This window comes from Mustelus asterias, chromosome 22 (genome assembly GCF_964213995.1).
Source record: "Mustelus asterias chromosome 22, sMusAst1.hap1.1, whole genome shotgun sequence".
Lineage (NCBI taxonomy): Eukaryota > Metazoa > Chordata > Chondrichthyes > Carcharhiniformes > Triakidae > Mustelus > Mustelus asterias.
The window spans coordinates 14,631,034-14,652,674 of NC_135822.1; the positions used below are offsets into that span (position 1 = coordinate 14,631,034).

Here is a 21,641-nt window from a genome sequence, read left to right on the forward strand (position 1 = left end):
GTATTAGACAGATCGTAAATTGAAAGCCATGGGAATTAAGAGAGCAGTTAAATTGGAAAAAGGCAACTGAAAAATGGAGGGAACTTTGTGGTGGAGAGTGAATAAATGGCGCAAATAGCGTACAAGTAATTTGCCTTGCTTTTCAGAGGGATTAGATTGCACCTCGAGTGCGTGTAGAATAAACAGCGAAGGGGGTTATTCAACCATAAATTTTGACAAATTGTTGAAACATTGGTTTAGAGATCCGAGGATTCCAAGAGAATCTAGGGAAGAAATGATGGAGGCTAAGAATATAATTTTCCACAATTCAGTGGAAAGGAAAATTTTGACAACTTGAGGGTGGTGAATGCAGCATCTTGTGGCAAAAATAAGAAACTGTCCTCAGCTAGGATATCATGGGTCTTTGCACATTGTGCTACTAATCTACTAGTACGAGTATGGGCTGTAATTATTAAGTACTTGAAAAAATTCGTTACTCATACCAGTCGGCACAGAAATTGAGGGGCAAGTCATATTGATCAAACTTGAGAGACTTCAAAAAGGAGACTTCAAAAAGGGTGGCACGGGACCCTGGAGCTGTGAAGCAGCAGTGCTAACCATGGTAGCGCAGTGGTTAGCACTGCTGCTTCACAGCTCCAGGGTCCTGGGTTCGATTCCCGGCTCGGGTCACTGTCTGTGTGGAGTTTGCACATTTTCCTCGTGTCTGCGTGGGTTTCCTCCGGGTGCTCCGGTTTCCTCCCACAGTCCAAAGATGTGTGGGTTAGGTTGATTGGCCAGGTTAAAAATTGCCCCTTCGAATCCTGAGATGCGTAGGTTAGAGGGATTAGCGGGTAAATATGTGGGGGTAGGGCCTGGGTGGGATTGTGGTCGGTGCAGACTCGATGGGCCGAATGGCCTCCTTCTGCACTGTAGGGTTTCTATGATTTCTATGATTGGATGTAATTGTAACAAATGTGGTTTACATCAAATTTTGGAAAATTTTCACAAGGTATCAGAGAAAAAAGCAACTTGCATTGATGTGGCACATTTAACATTTTTAAAAAAAAACAGAGGTGTAAAGAAAAAGAGTTACATAGAACAAAAATAGGAAAGGTGGCAAATAGCTTAGTTGAAGAGATGGGTTTCAAGGAAGAATGGGAGGTGGAAACCATTGCCACTGATCCCTGCCACAAACTCCATCCTCTGTCTGGCTTCTGTCTGAAGCAGAACCAAACTTCATGATTTTGGTGTCTCATATGATCCCAAGCTGATCTTCTGCACCAGCTCTAAGACCAACTAATTCTACTAAGTTCACAATACCCAAATTCTCTTTTGCTTCAGCTGATCTATTGAAGCTTTCATTCAGGCTGTTTTTGTCTCTAGACATAACTTTTTCAATATGCTTCTGCCTTACCTCCCTGTCTTCCACTGTCCATAAACTTAAACTCATCATAAACCTTGCTGTCAGTAGCTCATGTTGCAGATGTTTATCCATTACATCTGTTCTCACTGACTTAGATTGGCTTCTGGTTAAATAGAAATTCTCATCCTTATTTTCATATCCCTCTATGACCTCACTCCTCCTTATCTCTGTATCCTCCTGCAGCTCTATAACCTCCAAGATCCCAATGCTCCTCCAATTCTGCCCTCAGAGGCATTCCTGATTTTAATCATTTCATAATTATCTGCTTATACCTTCAGTCGCCAAGGTCTTAATTTCTGGAATTCTCATCCTAAACCCCCCGGCTTCTCTTTCCTCTTTTATGCAACTCCTTCTAAAGCTGTCGTTTTGACAGAGCTTTGGGCATCTACCCTGATGTACCTCCTTATAATGCTTGGTGTCAAAGTTTTTGATTAAATGCTCCTGTGAAACACCTTGCAAAATTTGTACTGCTTTTAACATATGAGATGCAGTTTGTTGCATGGAAGAATTTAGGGAGAATTCTACAGCTGCTAATAATGGGTTATAAATCAATATTGTAGGAACAGAGAACTTGGGGGAGGAAGTTGTATGGTTGCAGAGCTGAGATGGGGCTGCACCATTGACAGATTTGAACACTAGAATTTTAAATTTGGCTTCCAGTCCTAAAATATCTCAATGTAGATGAGAGAGGATGGGGCTGAATGGAAAAATGGGATTTTGTATTAGACAGGTGTCAAAGTTTTGAATGACCTGAAATTTATGGTGAGCAGTACTAATTGAATCTGAAGTGAGGGTTTCAACAGCTGAGATAGTGGTGATCTTTTTAATGCGGTTAAAAACAATTCATCGCTCAATATGGCAGAGGTTGTGAAGGGTTTGTGGCCTGTGTTAGTGGTGTAGACTAAAAATGATGGGTTTGATTCTTTTAATTTTAACTGGAGAAACTTGAGCTTTAGCCAAGACTGAATATTAGAAAAATTTTATGATCATGCAGAAGTAATGGTGTAGTTGAGAGTTAAAAGACAATTCCATAGCAAAATTACCTTGAATTTGGAATGCACTTCCTGCTTAGATCTATATATTGGGTCTGATGAGAGCAAGCTTTATTCATTAAACTGATGCTTACCTGATTTAGGAATGCTTGTTTGCCAAAAGTAGATGATTCCATTTTACAGCACTGACATCCCTCACCTTCAAGAAAACTGCTCATTTTTCTCTCTCCTGTCCCGCCTCTGTCCCCCACAGCCTACTTTATCAAAAAAGATCGGGTCGAAGTCTCATTCGCTGGTTTTTCTCATATTGGTGAATTGCACTTGTGTAACCTAGTTATTCCAAGGCAGGCAATCTGCTCTGGTCCTCCTTCATGCCAATCTGTCCTCTTCATTGAGTCTTTGAGTATTATGCGTTGAGACCTTAAAAGGTAACTTAAACTTCAGTGAACTTTGTCAGTTATTCGGGTTTGTACTCTGGTAATCCATAAAGCCAATAGTGGTTCGATAGCTTAGTCTGTACACACAGCTATTGACTTCTTTGTCACTGTTTCTCATGTTTCTTTTGTTGCACTGGTCTATAATGTGGATGGAAGAAAGTGGAATTGCTAATGCTGTGCCCAGGCACTGCCACTGTTCCTAATTTCTTCCCTCTTTTGTGATTAGCAAAATATTGTGTAAGTGATGTTCCGTAGAATGTAACATAAAAAGATGTAGGCCATTTGACTCTTCAAGCCTCCTCTGCCAGTCAATAAAATTATGGTTGATCTGATTTGGCCTTAACTCCACTTTCCTGCCTGTCCCCATAACCCTTGACTCCCTTGTCAATCAAAAATTGTGTCCAACTTGACCGTGAATATATTCAATGACCCAGCCACTCATTGGGGGAGACAATTCCAAACACAAATCACCCTCTGCAAGAAGAAATTTGATCTCATCTCCAACTTAAATGGGAGCACCAGATTTTGAAATTGTGCTCCTTTGTTCTAGATTTCCCCCACAAGAGGAAACATCCTCTCAGCATCTACCTTGTCAAGTGCCCTTGGAATCTTATATGTTTCAATATAAGCACAATCTGCTCTACCTTTGTGTGTAGAAATTTCTTCGCGCAGAGGGTGGTGAATCTCTGGAATTCTCTTTGGATCCTCCTCACAGCTTGCTTTCCTCTTCATCTTTGTATCATCAGCAAATTTGGTTACAATCGGTCTCTTCATCCAAGTCATGGATCATGAATAGTTGAGGCCCTAGCACTTGTCCCTGCGACACTCTTGGCTATTACAGTTTACCAACCTAAAAATGATGCATTTATACCTAATCTCTGTTTCTTGTTAGTTAACTAGTCTTCTATCCATGCTAATAAAGCAACCCCAACACCATGAGCTCTTATTGTGTGCAGTAATCTTTTTGTTGCATTTTATTGAATGTCTTTTTGGAAATCCAAACACATCCACTGATTCCCCTTTATCCACCCTGGTAGTTACATTCTCAAGAACTATTTGTAAAACACTAGGAAAAGGGATATCTGGGGTAAGTGGCATGCTTTCAAAAGTGTGTTAATCAGGGTTCAGGGTAAACACATTCCTCTTAGTGAAGGGCAAGGCTGGCAGAAGTCAGGAACCCTGGATGACTTGGGATATTGAGGCCCTGGTCAAGAAGAAGAAAGAGGCACATGACGTGCATAGGCAGCTGGGATCAAGTGAATCTCTTGAGTATAGGGGGTGTAGGAGGAGAGTTAAGAGAGAAATCAGGAGGGCAAAAAGGGGACACGAAATTGTTTTGGCAGATGAGGCAAACGAGAATCCAAAGAGCTTCTACAAATACATAAAGGGCAAAAGAGTAACAAGGGAGAGAGCAGGGCCTCCTAAGGATCAACAAGGTAATCTATGTGCAGATCCACAAGAGATGGGTGAGCTCCTAGATGAATATTTCTCATCAGTATTTACTGTTGAGAAAAGCATGGATGTTCGGGAATTTGGGGAATTAAATATTGATGTCTTGAAGAGTGTACATATTACAGAGAAGGAGGTGCTGGAAGTCTTAAAGCGCATCAAGGTAGATAAATCTGCGGGACCTGATGAGGTATATCCCAGGACATTGTGGAAGGCTAGGGAGGAAATTGTGGGTCCCCTAGCCGAGATATTCGAATCATCGATAGTCATGGGTGTGGTGCCTGAAGATTGGAGAGTGGCAAATGTTGTGCCTTTGTTTAAAAAGGGCTGCAGGGAAAAGCCTGGGAACTACAGGCCAGTTAGCCGTACATCTGTGGTGGGTAAATTGTTGGAAGGTATTTTGAGAGACAGGATCTACAGGCATTTAGAGATGCAAGGACTGATTAGGGACAGTCAGCATGGCTTTGTGAGTGGAAAATCATGTCTCACAAATTTGATTGAGTTTTTTGAAGGGGTAACCAAGAAGGTAGATGAGGGCAGTGCAGTTGATGTTGTCTACATGGACCTTAGCAAGGCCTTTGACAAGGCACCACATGGTAGGTTGTTGCATAAAGTTAAATCTCATGGGATCCAGGGTGAGGTATCTAAATGGATACAAAATTGGCTTGATGACAGAAGCCAGAGGGTGGTTGTAGAAAGTTGTTTTTCAAACTGGAGGCCTGTGACCAGCGGTGTGCCTCAGGGATCAGTGCTGGGCCCACTGTTATTTGTCATTTACATTCATGATTTGGATGAGAATATAGGGGGCATGGTTAGTAAGTTTGCAGATGACACCAAGATTGATTGCATAGTGGACAGTGAGGAATGTTATCTCTAATTGCAGCGGGATCTTGATCAATTGGGCCAGTGGGCTGACGAATGGCAGATGGAGTTTAATTTAGACAAATGTGAGGTAATGCATTTTGGTAGATTGAACCAGGGCAGTGCTTACTCAGTTAATGGTAGGGCGTTGGGGAGACTTACAGAACAAAGAGATCTAGGGATACATGTTCATAGCTCCTTGAAAGTGGAGTCACGGGTGGACAGAGTGGTGAAGAAGGCATTCGGCATGCTTGGTTTCATCGGTCAGAACGTTGAATACAGGAGTTGGGACGTCTTGTTGAAGTTGTACAAGACATTGGTAAGGCCACACTTGGAATACTGTGTGCAATTCTGGTCACCCTATTATAGAAAGGATTTTATTAAACGAGAAAGAGTGCAGAAAAGACTTACTAGGATGCTACCGGGACTTGATGGATTGAGTTATAAGGAGAGGCTGCATAGACTGGGAATTTTTTCTCTGGAGCGTAGGAGGCTGAGGGGTGACCTTATAGAGGTCTATAAAATAATGAGGGGCATAGACAAGGTAGATAGTCAATATATTTTCCCAAAGGTAGGGGAGTCTAAAACTAGAGGGCACAGATTTAAGGTGAGAGGGGAGAGATACAAAAGTGTCCAGAGGGGCAATTTTTTCATACAGAGGGTGGTGAGTGTCTGGAACAAGCTGCCAGAGGTAGTGGTAGAGGCGGGTACAATTTTATCTTTTAAAAAGCATTTAGATAGTTACATGGGTATGATGGGTATAGAGGGATATGGGCCAAATGTGGGCAATTGGGAATAGTTTAGGGGTTTTTAAAAAAAAAATAAGGGCGGCATGGACAAGTTGGGCCGAAGGGCCTGTTTCCATGCTGTAACCCTCTATGACTCTATGACTATTTCCCTTTCAAAAAAACCACATTGATTCTGCCTGGTTATTATTATGTATATGTGTAGTAGAAATCCTTTCCTAGCTTGTCCATGTGACTAATCTTGGTATGGAGTCAACATACTGAATACTGGCAACTTGTTTGGTTTGGGTTGAAGGGGGGTATCTGCATGTACTTAGTGGCTACCGTAAATGCTGTCTGAACAGAGATCATTGGCTAGAAATGAGAAACCAAACCATGTCCCTAATTTTCTGTATTATTGTACACGTGTGCTGAGGCAAATGATACTCTTGTACTTACTGCTTAAGCAATCAGCTAACCAAATATAGACCGAAACTGGACCTGACCTAGTCTGTTTGACTTCTTTCACACCAAAAGATGTTTTTATTAATTTTGTCTTTTTTTAAAAATGTTGTATTTTCCTCGAAGTTGAAGCTTTTGCAAGCTTAAAGCAGTAAATTAAGGATTTCCTCTAACTCTCATTCAGGGTGGCGTAATTTTAAAAACGATGTAATTGGGATGTTCACTCCAATTATTATTTCATGGTATAGAATCCTTACAGTGCAGAACAAGGCCATTTGGCCCATTGTGCCTACACTGACAATAAGCCCACCCAGGCCCTATCCTGATAACACCATGTATTTACCCTGCTAACTACACTGACACTAAGGGGCAATTTACCATGGCCAATCCACCGAATCCACACAAGTTTGGCATGTGGGAGGAAATCGGTGCACCCGGAGAAAACCCACGCAGACACGGAGAACGGGTAGTTAATAAAATGTACATAATGTTGTTTCAAAGAACACATTCTGTAGCTTAATATTCCTAAGTGGTTTGTTGACAAATGTTCATAGATGGGAGAAATCCATTAACAGTAAGTTTTCACTTCATTGTATGTTTTCAGATGTAAAAATGGGGGCTTTCATCAGGAAAATAATGTAGGAATTGTGAAACTGTTCATCTCTAGATTGCTGTACCTTTTGTTCTCAACAGGGACATACTCATCACAGACCTTGATCCTGCAATCACTTATGATGGAATGTGTTCCGAAGTGAGGGATATGTGCAGTTTACAACAGGATCAGCCTATTACACTGAAGTGGATTGATAATGAAGGTAAGAAAACTCAATGTTTATAAAAGGTGCTAATCCTGCTTTATGCAATGTATGCAATGCAATGTAACACCGGCAACTCCACATTAGGCAATGTCAGCCAGCATGGAGTTGAAGAATTGACAAATGTGAGGTGGAGGCATGGAAGTTAAAATTTATGCAACAAATGTTATGTCATGGCTGATGGTGAAATTCAAATTGTCCAAATCTCACAGGGAAACTTGAAACAGCTGCCAAAATGGTTTCGGCAATTTATTGAGTATGAGGAGAAGTTCTGAAATCAGGAAATTATGTCCCTGTCTGCTTGGGATGATTTTATAGTAATGTATATGTTTATTAAGAAAATAAAGCAAAAAATAAGAAAATTACACTTAAACACACGATTGGCTTCACACAGTAAACAATGCTTCAAACATTTCCAAAAGATTTCAACTTTAAATACCCTCAGAACCAACCTTCACTTTTCAGTTCAGCAACTATCCTTATAGATTTTAAAATCTATGGCTTTCTCGTAACTTTGACCAGACAGTGCCTTTTTTCTCTTGGGGTGACCCCTGAGGCTGATAGTAACTGGTTCTTCAGGTCTGGCCTTGTTCATACTGTGTCTCCTGGGAGTTCTGACCAGCTATCCTGCTGTCTTCTGGGAGATCGCAACAGTTTGCCCCTCACACAGGCTTCAGTACTTCCTTAAATGCATTCATTCCTTTCAATCTCACTGTCGTTTCAGTCTCTTCAGAAATGTTTTCTCCCCAGAATTGATTCAATGTAGCTCTTTACTTTAGTTCTTAGGCCTTATATTCAAAAAAAGTACCTCCTCATTACCTTATTTGCTTGCACCTTTTGCACCCTTTCAACATCTGCTTCTGAAATCCTCATTTTGTTACCTCTACACTTAATTACTCCAGCGCTTGTAACTTCCAGCATACGTACCACTCCTGTGAGCCTAATTGGCGATCTTAAATTGGTTGTCAATGTAAATTTTTGCACATTGAGGATTATTTAGCACATGTTATCCAATTTCAGAATCACATCTAATGTTGGACATTGTTTTGAATTTTTGAAGCATGGGCTGGTTGGATAATGTCTGTACCGTCCCCTTTGTAAATAGTGGAAGAAACATGCTAGTTATGACCTGCATTTGTTGTCAGCTGAAGGAATAGAGCTATAAATTGCCCAAAAGGTGATTTTGAGATTAACAGGAGAAATGCTTCTCTGTGTTTGAGTTTAACTTAAAACTGACTATGGAACATAGTGGTCAGCTATAAAATTGTAGAGGCTGTTCAGATTGTCTGTGCTGGCTCTTTGCAAGAGCAACTCAGCTAGTCTCTCACCCTCACCTTTCTCCCCATGGTCTTGCAGACTTTTTCTATTGAGATAGATACTTTTGCTTTCCTTTGTTTTAGCTGACAGTCTCTTGGTGTATTGTCTCTCTGCCACCCAGCACAGTGGTCACTACTGATGTGACACTGGGGCCTTCAACTGAGGTCATAATTGGATCATTGGAGAGAGGCAAGTGGGTTGGAATGGGGCATACCGTGCAGAGGCCACTGGAGATTGGAGTTTGGTAGTGATTGTGGGTTTGAAAGAGTGCCTCAAGGAACCTTGGTGTTGTGCTTCTTGAGTTTGTTGGAGTTGCACTCATCTAGCTAAGTGGAGAATATTCCAGGAATATTCCATTCCTGGTTTGTGCCTTGTAAATGGTGGACAGGCTTTGGGGAGTCAGGCAGTGAGTTACTCAGCGCAGAATTCCTAGCTTTTGACCTGCTCTGTGGTAGCTAACCGTAAGAGGAGGGTTTAAACTAAGTTGGCAATGGAATGGGAACTAAGATACATCATTAGACAGAATAAATAAGATGTACAAAGACTTGGGAGAGACAGTTAGCGCTAGAATAAGAATTATTAAGGTATTGGATGGATATCAGTACAAGAGAGAGTACAGTAAGATCTAAATTAAGTTTATCATGCACCTATGTGAAAACAGAGCGTGATTCCCTTTGTGGGAGTGTGAAGTAGGAGAACAAAAGTCAGAGCTCTCCGGATGGCAAAGAAGTTAGGGAGTAAGATGAAGCAGAGAAAGGGTTCATGTGATGGATGTCAGGTTGATAATCAGGCAGAATTTGCAAAGCGCAGAAATTAAAATCAATTAAGAGAAGCAGAGCAGCAGGTACATGGGAACACCAGCACCTGAGTTTTCCCTCCAAGTTGCTCACCATCCTGACTTGGAAATATATTGCTGTTCCCTCACTGTCGCTGGGTCAAAATCCTGGAATTTCTTCCCTAATGACACTGTACATCGACCTCAATGTACCTATATACCACAGTGACTGCAGCAGTTCAAGAAGGCAGCTCACTACTACCTTGTAGGTACCTTGGGCAACTAGGGATGGGCAATAAATACTGGCCATAATCCTGTAAATTCCTTTCCTACCCACTTGCATTTATCAGCTCTTTTTTTCCCCTACTTTTATACCCACTGCTGCTTGACACTGGGAATAATATGGAGATTTCTAGCTCTTTGAGGTCCTGCCAGTTTTTTTTCTCTACTTCTCAAAAATCTGCCTACAGCACCTCATCCCTCTTTCTACATAAGTTGTTGGTACTGATATGGATGTTCACTCCCACCCCACCTCCGCAGTTGCAGAAACATTTCCCCTGACGACTACAGAATCCCGTAACACTATCACTTTGCCAAACTTCCTCCTGCCCCCACTGTACAGCTGAATTAGCTGTGATATCATGGGCTTATCTCTGTTACATTCCTCAGAGGGATCACCACTTGCTGTTTATAGAGCAAGATGTGCTCAGTAACTCCTGGCTCTCCTTGACTGCCTGGTGGTCACCCTATTTCCTCTGTCTGCACAATCTTAGTTATGGAATACGGGGTGACCACATCCAAAACGGGTTCTAACCTTTTTCTTTGCCTTGCAAATGCTTTGCATTGATGCCAGCTGCTGATCAAGCCCTGAAACCTGAAGCTCGAGCTCCTCTAGCTGAACAAATCTCCTGTATATGTATTTGTCCAGGACACCAGTTTCCTGGAGTTCCCAAATCAAACTGGAGTTACCATGCATCTTTGTTGTTTTAAGATGTTACGTACGGCATGGTTTGGTCCACTGGCTGGAAAAATAGTGGGAACCTAGTGTTGAACACTTTCAAGAGGTCTGATGAAATCTTTTGAGAGTTGGGACTGCTTGGACAGCATTCGGCCCACGTGTAATCGTGTCCTTTGCAGAGCAGAAATCAAGCCCAATGCCAGACTGAAATTCTGTGCTGACAGCTGCTCGCATCTCTGTATTGGCAGTGCCACCCACACATTAGTCACTGCTGATATGAACCTCAATCCTAATAGATGTGCAGTCCTGAGCCTATCAGATTTAACCCTCAGAAGAGGAAGGTGATATCTTTGGAATAGGTGTTGCTCTGGTTACATGACTCAGATAGTGGTAGACAGTTAGCAGTAGAAGCAATAACAGTCTGACTGTAGTAAAGTTTTTCTAGAGAGAGTAAGATGTCTCTCTCTATCTTGGTGGAAACAGCAATCCTCCTCTTATCTCACCTGTGTCCTTTTGTTCCTACTAAGAACTTTGTATCAAGCAAATGCAGAAACATGCCTATACAGATGCAGCATATTAGGACTGGAGCAAAATATTGAGTTTGTACCATTCAAGTGAAGAAAAATTAAGTTCTTTTAACTAATGACCATACTTGCGGTGCATGAGTTTTTGCTGGATGATTTGACAAGAAAGGAAATCCGTTCACTTAGTAGCCTATGGCTATCCTAATAAACGTTTGAATCGGATGGCAGTCGGGACCGGTTACCTTACAACGTATTTGTTTGAGCACTTGGGAGTACCATGGAATCCAGGGACATGGCACAGGTGCTGGGAGAATGGATTTGCACGACTTCAGTCGTAGTTATTGTCAGTGCAGACTCAGTGAGCCAAAGGACATCTCCTGCGTTCTACGACACTCCATGCCAATACTGGTGTGGATGGGATGCAAGCCCCCTGTGGGAGGCGGGTCACAGGCAGGAGTCATAGCTGTGGGTGCAAGAATCTTTAATTGTTATTATTTGCAGCGCATTCTATCCCTAACTACAGTGTCTGCATTCACCCATACCTTCTTGATGACCTTAGAACTTAATTTTACTGTGGCCTGCCGCTATGTCTAGATGACCCCCAGGATGCACATCAGAAGTGGAAGTGGTCAGCTGTGTTCTGTGCCCACGGCCTTTGGTGCCCATGGCAGGTGTTCCTGGGAGGGCTGGAATCTTGGAGTCCCAGCCAACTTTCGGGTGTTGCAGATAAAACATCCTCTATTTCATGACAACATAAACAGTTACAACTGCTAGAAGAATTGCATCATCAATATCTGGCATCAGTGTCAATATGTAGTGGGGGTGGGGGTTTAATAATCTGGAAGTGCATGCAAATGCATGCAAGGCAAGTCCACGCCTGTAATGGGCTTGAACCTGATGATGATGCTGGGGAGGGGGGCAGTCCAAAGTTGGGTTCTGGCCAACAAGAACTGTGACTCTTGTATCTTGAGCCCCGACCAGCGTCCTGGACAGCAAACGCAGGATCAAGATTTTGCCCAGTATCTTAAGTCCAAGTCCTAAGTTCGGGTGTTAGAGATATTATATAGAGATGCACTGCTATCAAGAAGAGGGGATTCGGGAGGGCATTGCTCCTGCAATAGAAGACAATGGGTATGTGCAAGGGAGAGACAAGTTGGTCTGGGCAACTTGGCACTTACTTGAGAAAGGTCTAAATGGAGATGATGATCCAGTGGTATTATCGCTAGACGATTAATCCAGAAACTCAGCTAATGTTCTGGGCAGCCAGGTTTGAATTCTGCCATGGCAGATAGTGGAATTTGAATTCAATTTTTAAAAATCTGGAACTAAGAATCCACTGACGACCATGAAACCATTGTCAATTGTCGCCATTAATAAGCTCCCCCTTGTTAATGGCGCACAGCTGTGGCCACCTTGGGCGAGTCACACGCCTGGGCACTCCATATTGACATGTTTCATGGGGAGGCTCTTTCAATGCATTAAGTATTGAAGGATTGCAGTGTGGTGGAGCGTGCTGAAGAGACTGGTGCAGATCACTCCATTGTCTGTTATGACACTTAGAAACTTTTTGGGAGAATTCCACCTACAGTATTTAACCTCTGATCCATTTTGTTACACACAGTAATCTAAAGGTAAGACTTGCGAAATACCCAAACTTAGGACTTGGACTTAAGATACTGGGCAAAATCTTGATCCTGCGTTTGCCGTCCAGGATGCTGGTGGGGGCTCAAGATACAAGAGTCACAGTTCTTGTTGACCAGAACCCAACTTTGGACTGCCCCCCTCCCCAGCAACATCATCAGGTTCAAGCCCATTACAGGCGTGGACTTGCCTTGCATGCATTTGCGTACACTTCCAGATTATTAAACCCCCACCCCCACTACATATTGACACTGATGCCAGATATTGATGATGCAATTCTTCTAGCAGTTGTAACTGTTTATGTTGTCATGAAATAGAGGATGTTTTAAGTGACCTGCATTTATATTGGATATTAGAAATAAAGTATAGATTTAAGGGAGTTTAATTTAGTGTTTCTGTGTAAGATTCATGTTAAAGAAATGTGTTTGCACGTATGGGGGTTTTGGTTTAATTTCAAACTGAGTGCATTGTGTTGAGAGAGTTTACGATGTGCAAAGCGAGAAGAACTGGGCTGTTGCTTAGTGATGGGCCATCTTTAAATTGAAAAGACCTTTTGAATTTGGTTTTAACGGGACTCAAGGCAGTGCAGCTTAGCAGCAAGAGAGGAAACAATTGGAGCTTAGCAGCAAGAGGAAGCAGCTCTAGCACTCTGCCAGAAGCAGGACAATGAGATAATGGAAATAAAACGAGTCCTATAAACTAAAGAACAGATGGTTCTTGAATCCTGGGAATGAAAAGAAAAGTTCCAGGAAGATTGAAGTCAAAGGGAAAAAAACAAAATGGAATTTGAGCAAGGTACTGTTCATTGAAGTTAAAGACAGAGCTGAAAAGCAGACCTGATGAAGTTGGCCAGCGAAAAGCCAGATATCTGCATGGCTGAGTACCTGAGAGATTGTGTGATGCTTGAATGCACGTGACAATTCAAGGCAGAGGAATACTGAAAAGAGAGTTGAAACTCCTGGAAGTGGATCCTTGTTGAAAACGGGCTGAGGAAAGCATAGTTTAGAAGAAGACATTCGTGGAAGCCAGAGGCTCGTTGGCTCACAGTATAATAATCTTTTGGGGGGATTTGAGGAGAAATCCACAACAGTTTTGTTGGCATTTCCCACTTGGTTTCAGAGTGGGAAACCAAGAGTGACTGCAGTTAGTCTATTGGTTTTCAGGGTCTGTGTATTTACAGAAAACGTAAGATCTATATTGTGATCTTTGCCATGCTTAAAATCTGCATACATTTGGGAAAAATAAGTGGGAGTGATGGAGTCCTGTATCATAGTCAAACTTTTTAAAAGATAATTGGCAGTCCCATAAGTCTGTTCATTCATGTTTTCTTAAAAAAAAATTATGGACTTCTGCGCCAGGATTCCATTAATGTATTATTATAATTGTGGTTTGGTATTTGAAAATGCATTACAGATTCCTAAGTGTAGTTTCAAAGAACAATGATCAAATATTCATTTTAATTTGCTTATTTTTTAGTTTTTTCTGTGTATACATTAACTAAATCTTTTATTGTTTATGCGAAGGTTGTCATGGGACCTTCCCGTTCTGTAGTTACATCAACAGGGATCATAGCAATGTGAATGAAAGTGTTTTGCATTCAGTATAAACAAATATTAAGGCAGTTTCTGTGACTGTTTAGAATACATTGCAAGTATGCGTATTAAGAATATGATGTTGTTTAGCGTATTAATTTCTCATATGTAATCTGTTGTAAACAACCTCCTGCATACAGCAACACTTTTTTAAGGCAAGCTATCTTAGGATAAGAAAATTCATGCTTTACCTTTTTATGCTTTACACAAACTAATTTAAATGCTTTTATTACTCCAGAAAATTACTTTGAGTTTCTCAAATGTTCCACTGTCACACTTGCATGGTGGGATGCGGCAAATTTTAATGCAAGTTCTGACGCTGTCTGGCCAGTCTTCCTACCAATTCCCCCCCAAAATCTAAAAGTTGAAGGGACGAATGCATGCTGATTGCTATAGCTCGCAAACCTGTCTCATTAGCTGACAGGTGAATCTGGCAACCATGAGCTCAAGGCAGTGGCAACCATTGTAAAGCTATTTTTAAAAATGCAGGGTAATGTTCTGAATAAATGTAACGTAAATTGTGTTTTTGTGCTTGTTACGGATCTCATTTCTAGTGGTAAGTGCAAAGCTCAATGGGAAAGGAATAGTTTTTTTCGATTTTGTTGATTGTTGATACATTTTGTAAATCTAGTTGCTTTCCTTGCACTTGATTTGCACTTTCTGTACCTCTTCAAGTTATGCTTTATACCTATTTTATGCATGTGAAATTTGGACTGATCAGTTTCACAGAATCGCAGAAGAGGCCCTTCAGCCTATCGAGTCTGCACCGATGCATGAAAGGCCCTGACCTGCCCACCTAATCCCACTTGGCCCATAGCCTTGTTTCAAGAATACAAATACACAAACCCCATTATGTAGCACAGCAATGTTAATTGGGGTTACGGACGAAATAGATGCTAAATCTGTATATCCAGCAAGAATGAAATGTATGAGGGAGTTGATGAGTGTTTTAACTGCACCATCATCAAAACTTAATGTATTATTATGGTTGTGGCTAGGTATTTGAAAATGCATATTTAATGCATTACAGATTCCGAAGTGTAGTTTCAAAGAACAATGATCAAATATTCATTTTAATTTGCTTGTTATTTAGTTTTTTTCTGTGTATACATTAACTGCAAATCTTTTATTGTTTATGCGAAAGTTGTCATGAATATTTGTATTGGAAGTAGTTTTGATAAGTTAATTGCTATATATCATAATGGAATTCCACGCTAGAACAATCATTTTATGCTCAAGATCAAATAAAAGATGCTGAAAGTGTAGTTTTATTTAAAATAAAATCCTGCGAACGTTGTAGTTTTGTATAATCTAGAACAACTTCGATCTCTTGCTTTCATTTGGAAATTTAATATCAGTCTCCTGAATCTATTAGCTGCCCCATTGTTAAAAACTCTACACCGGTTTGTTTTCTCTTCTGGTTGTTTCAATCAGTACTATAAATAGAATCTCCTTCCCTGCTGTCAGTTCTGATCAAGGGTCCCAGCTGAAATATTAACCCATTTTAGATGCCTAGAGATGCGCTGTTCATTTGCAGCATTTTGTTTGTATTTTGGATTTCGATCCTTGCAGTTTTTCTTTTGTATGTAACTTGAATTAATTTGTGAAAATTTGTGTCAATGGTTCACTCAAGTGATGTAATGGTCTGATGCACTGCAGCTGCTACATGCTGTGTTATTGAAGAGTATGATATAGGCTTCTTGTTTTAACTATGCCACTGAAAGGATTGGTGAACATAAATAAATCTATTGGAGGGGAAATCGGTTATCTAGTCATTGCGGAGTTGACAATACAGCACCATTTACTGAGACCTCAGAGCAGGTCTATATGATATATTTTGCTGGAGAAGCTACAAGACACAAAGTAATGATGGGAAAAGAAATGCAAAAAATTAAGTCAACAATAAGAGAGGCAGGATATAGTTTAAACCACAGCCCTCCTTTCCTGTTCACATTTATGATGTTTGTATGCCATGAAAAGTCAATATAAAGTTACATCAAGCTGTACTATTAAGTAACAATTCAGACCTGCTAGGTTATGGAAAATGCAGTACTCATCAGCTCAGTGAAATACTGCTGTTTTTCCTTACACTTAAGATTTTGCAGATTGGATGGTCGTGCAGATTTTGGGATTGGGGTTTGGGACATTGTAATGATTTGACACATCAATCAGTAGTATCAAGTTCCAAATAAGGGCTTGTTAAAGAACATTTTTAAACAACAACCTACATCGCGGCGAATACACACAATATTACTTTATTTTGCTCTTAAAATGGCCATTGGGAGTGGTCAGAAGGATATAAGAAACATAAGAACATAAGAACTAGGAGCAGGAGTAGGCCATCTAGCCCCTCGAGCCTGCTCTGTCATTCAATAAGATCATGGCTGATCTTTTAGTGGACTCAGCTCCACTTACCCGCTGGCTCACCATAACCCTTAATTCCTTTACTGTTCAAAAATTTATCTATCCTTGCCTTAAAAACATTCAACGAGGTAGCCTCAACTGCTTCACTGGGCAGGGAATTCCACAGATTCACAACCCTTTGTGCGAAGAAGTTCCTCCTCAACCCAGTCCTAAATCTGCTTCCCCTTATTTTGAGGCTATACCCCCGAGTTCTAGTTTCACCCACCAGTGGAAACAACTTCCCTGCTTCTATCTTATCTATTCCCTTCATAATCTTGTATGTTTCTATAAGATCTCCCCTCATTCTTCTGAATTCCAATGAGTATAGCCCCAGCCTACTCGGTGTTTCCTCATAAGCCAACCCCCTCAACTCCAGAATCAACCTAGTGAATTTCCTCTGCACCCCATCCAGTGCCAGTATATCCTTTCTCAAGTAAGGAGACCAAAACTGTGCATAGTACTCCAGGTGTGGCCTCACCAGCACCTTATATAGCTGCAACATAATCTCGCTGTTTTTAAACTCTATCCCTCTAGCAATGAAGGACAGAATTCCATTTGCCTTCTTAATTACCTGCTGCACCTGCAAACCAACTCTGAGATTCCTGCACAAGGACACCCAGGTCCCTCTGCTGTAATTTATTACCATTTAAATAATAGTCCATTTTGCTGTTATTCCTACCAAAATGGATGACCTCACATTTACCAACATTGTACTCCATCTGCCAGACCCTTGCCCACTCACTTAGATTATCTGTATCCCTTTGCAGACTTTCAGCATCCTCTGCACACTTTGCTCTTCCACCCATCTTAGTGTCATCTGCGAATTTTCACACACTACACTTGGTCCCCAACTCCAAATCATCTATGTAAATCGTAAACAATTGCGGTCCCAACACTGATCCCTGAGGCACACCACTAGTCCTCCACTCTTTGCTTTCTGTTAGTTAACCAATCCTCTATCCATGCTAATACATTACCTGTAACACTGTGCACCTTTATCTTATGTAGCAGTCTTTTGTGCAGCACCATGTCAAATGCCTTCTGGAAATCCAGATACACCAGGTTCCCCATTGTCCACTGCACATGTAATGTTCTCAAAGAATTCCACCAAATTAGTCAAACATGACCTGCCCTTCATGAACCCATGCTGTGTCTTACCAATGGAACAATTTATATCCAGATGTCTCGCTATTTCTTTCGTGATGATAGATTCAAGCATTTTCCCTAGTACAGAAGTTAAGCTATCCGGCCTATAGTTACCGGCCTTTTGTCTACCTACTTTTTTAAACAGTGGCGTCACATTTGCTGTTTTCCAATCTGCGGGAACCATCCCAGAGTCCAGCGAATCTTGGTAAATTACCACTAGTGCATTTGCTATTTCTCCTGCCATCTCATATGCTCAAAGCTGTCCTGTTACAGCCGTCTTTTATACAGATCATATGAGTATATTCAATTCTGTACAGATCTAATCACATTCCTCGATGCAATGGATTTCCTACCTTGTTTACCCAGTAGGTCTTTACCAGAATACAATTACACCCATAATTAAATTACTTATGTGGTTGTAGCTTTTTTTCCTCCAGAGCATTCCATTCTTTGTATGCCTTAATTTTATTCGAGTCATGCTCTCCTCTCTAACCTCTGTCAAGCCATGCTAACCCATGTTTCTTAGTTAGCCCTTTATTTATATTCTATTTTCTCAGTCCCTCCTTTTGTGCTTTACAAGCACAGCTTTACTTATTTAGTTCCTTAATAATATTCACTTAATATCATTGCTGAGTTTGAGGTGTCAAACTTTACAGCATAAGGTTAAGATAAAAATTAGTAATAATCCAGTTGCTATCATCATTACAATAGGATGTACAAGCAAGAATAATATAGTGGAGGCCTTTGGGGGCCATCCCTTAAAAATATCCCGCCAGTGATGTACCGTCAGTGAGGATATTTCATCAAGCAAATGTATAAATTCCATTTTGTGAGTTAATAATTATAGCTCAATTAATTGTTTCCTCTTTGTTGCAAGGCTTCGTTGATCTTTGCATTGTTCTTGGGAAATATCTGCAGTCTTTCTTGGTTCACCATTGGTGGTAACATTTCAATCTGAGCAACTTGGCAATCGAGCTCGACATTCCTCCACCCACCAAGCTGGCAAGCTTGCTCATCAAAGGTGTCAAAAATAGTGCATATTTCATCACAACATTCATCTATGGGGGTTCTTGTCGTTGCCCATCCATGTATACTTCATGTGAGCTGGTGATGCAGGCTTTATTTTGTCCAATTTCATGGACAGTGGCCTGGGGACATATTACCCGAGTCCACAAACAATTTCCTTCAGAGTGATTAAAACTACATGGTTTATATACAGGAGAATGTACAGGACACACCATATAGTTGGGCCATTTCACGCAGTCTTTTCCCATTTGAGTATTATTTTTCTCATCAATCCAATTTCCTTTAAACTCAGGGGTCCAAAAGGTTTCTCCAGACAAGTGAGGTAGAACTACAAATACATACCATGCCTGAGCTTTTGTAACATTCGCAACTTGCATAGTAAATTTTGCATCCAGAGGTATCACGTGTTGAGTATTTTTAGTCCTGGTTCAATTTGCAATTGAGGATTGGTAAAGTTAAATTAAGCACCTCATCCTCGGCCAGTAGAGGCATATCTTTCTAGTCTTGCTTTTAAGAATTCTTGTATGATTTATTTTCTCTGACAGAATGTGTTATTCTGTTTTCGACTAGAATTTTCATGAACACAAATACAAATATCTAGAAATCCCACAGTGCAGAAGGCGGCTATTTGGCCCATTGAGCCTGCACCAATAATAATCCCGTTGAGGCCCTATCCCTGTAATCCCACGTATATACCCTGTTAAATTGCCCCTTAGTGTCAGGGGGATTATCATGGCCAATCCACCAAACCTGCACATCTTTGGATTATGGGAGGAAACATCAGCACTCGGAGGAAAGCCACGCAGACACTGGGAGAATGTGTAAACTCCACACAGACAGTGACCTGAAGCCGGAATTGAACCCGGGTCCCTGGTGCTGTGAGGCAGCAGTGCTTGCGACAGTGACGCCGTTTTCCTGTTCTTCACCTACTCCCTTTATTTATTTCCGATGCATCTTATCTGAGTACCAATCTATAAGATGTAGCTTGGTACATCTGTCAGTTTTGATCCAATCTTGTATCCTTCTCCTATCAATGATCGCACCTTTTGTGTTTTGTTTAGTAAGGTTTCCAAATCCATTGCATTAAAAGCTCCTATTCCTGTCCCTGCTCCTCCCAGAATGGTTCCCAACTCCCTTTTGTTTCTTATATTTTCCAGTTTCATTTGATCTTATGATGTTACACCATTTGGGTAAACAGGTCATATTTTACAATAATAGTAACATTTAGAACAGGTGACACAATTACAGGTGTACAAGTTGAGAGTCCTGTTCTTGAGATCTTTAAGAAGTCTCACAACACCAGGTTAAAGTCCAACAGGTTTATTTGGTAGCAAATACCATAAGCTTTCGGAGCACAGCTCCTTCGTCAGATGGGGTGGATATCTGTTCTCCAACAGTGCACAGACACAGAAATCAAGTTACAGAATACTAATTAGAATGCAAATCTCTACAGCCAGCCAGGTCTTAAAGGTACAGATAATGTGGGTGGAGGGAGCATTCAACACAGGTTAAAGAGATGTGTATTGTCTCCAGACAGAACAGCTAGTGAGATTCTACAAGCCCAGGAGGCAAGCTGTGGGGGTTACTGATAATGTGACATAAATCCAACATCCCGGTTTAGGCCGTCCTCATGTGTGCGGAACTTGGCTATCAGTTTCTGCTCAGCGACTCTGCGCTGTCGTGAAGGCCGCCTTGGAGAACGCTTACCTGAAGATCCAAGGCTGAATGCCCGTGACTGCTGAAGTGCTCCCCCACAGGAAGAGAACAGTTTTGCCTGGTGATTGTCGAGCGGTGTTCATTCATCCGTTGTCGTAGCGTCTGCATGGTTTCCCCAATGTACCATGCCTCGGGACATCCTTTCCTGCAGCGTATCAGGTAGACAACGTTGACCGAGTTGCAAGAGTAGGTACCGTGTACCTATGGGTCCACATCTTGAGATCTTTGACAGGACCCAGTCTCTTGGTTTTATCTGGTGACAGGGTTTGTTGTTCAGTAGGGGTTGAGCTTCTTTAACCTGTGTGTGAATGGATCTCAAATTTTTCATTAGCGTAAGTCAATATTGTACCTCTTTATTACTTCATGTAGATTAACTGATTGTTGGTTCCAGTTAGGGTTTATTCCAGTGCTCATAGGTCTTCCCATCAGGATTTCATATGGGCTTAGACCTATCTTTTGGTGAGTTGTCATTCGCCAAGGTCGCGCTGTGAGGCCTAGTGCTCGGGCTTCGGGAGCTGGGAGCGAGGAAACCGCGTCAGGCGGGGGGGTCCTCTTTCCCCAATCTCCCCCACCCTGGGGTTCAGACACCGCTCCCTGGGCCCGCACGGTAGGAGTTGGGGATGGGGAGGACACCAAGCTTCATAAACGTGCGGGACAATCCCCTGGGGCGGTTCCCCTCCATAATAGGTTTTCGGTGCTGGAGGCTACAGTTGAGGAGGAATCAACTGAGCATAGAGAGCAGATCTCTGGGGGTGAGCCGAGTGAGAAAGCTCAGGTGGTTAGGGGCTGTAAAAGACTGGGCCTTGTGATTGGGGACTCCACAATTAAGGGGACAGATAGGAGGGTCGGAACTAAAGGTAGGGACTCAGGGTTGGTGTGTTGCCTACCAGGGGCTGGGGTCCGGGATGTGTCTGACAGGGTATTCAGGACTCTTAGGGGGGAGGGAGATAAACCACAAGTTATTGTACATGTGGGGACACACGACATAGGGAGGATAGGGGAAGGGGATATTAGGCAGGGATTTATGGAGTTGGGGTGGAAACTAAAGGCCAAGACTGACAGAGTGGTTATCTCTGGACTCTTGCCTGTACCACGGGATAGTTTAGAGAGGAATAGGGAGAGGGAAGGTTTGAATTCATGGCTGAGGGGATGGTGCAGGAGGGAGGGGTTCAGGTACTTAAGCAATTGGGGCTCGTACTGGGGAAGGTGTGACCTCTATGAGAAGGATGGTCTACACCTTAATCAGAAGGGGACCAATATCCTGGGGGGTAAATTTGCTAAGGCCATGCAGGGAGGTTTAAACTGATTCGGGGGGGGGGAGGGATCCTGAGTAGTGGGGCTGAAAGTGAGGGATGCATGGATGGGGACTGCAATGCACGGCATTGCAGAGGTGGGGTGGA

General features: G+C 41.9%; 1 protein-coding gene across 2 annotated transcripts in view; it reads left to right on the forward strand.

Moving 5' to 3' along the window:
• The window catches only part of prkcz (protein kinase C, zeta), a 466,471-nt gene that overhangs the window by 54,139 nt on the left and 390,691 nt on the right, over positions 1-21,641 (forward strand). For both annotated transcript variants that reach the window (XM_078238768.1, XM_078238769.1), the window contains exon 2: positions 7,022-7,143. In XM_078238768.1, the coding sequence (XP_078094894.1) occupies positions 7,022-7,143 (122 nt within the window). The remainder of the gene's footprint in view (positions 1-7,021; positions 7,144-21,641) is intronic.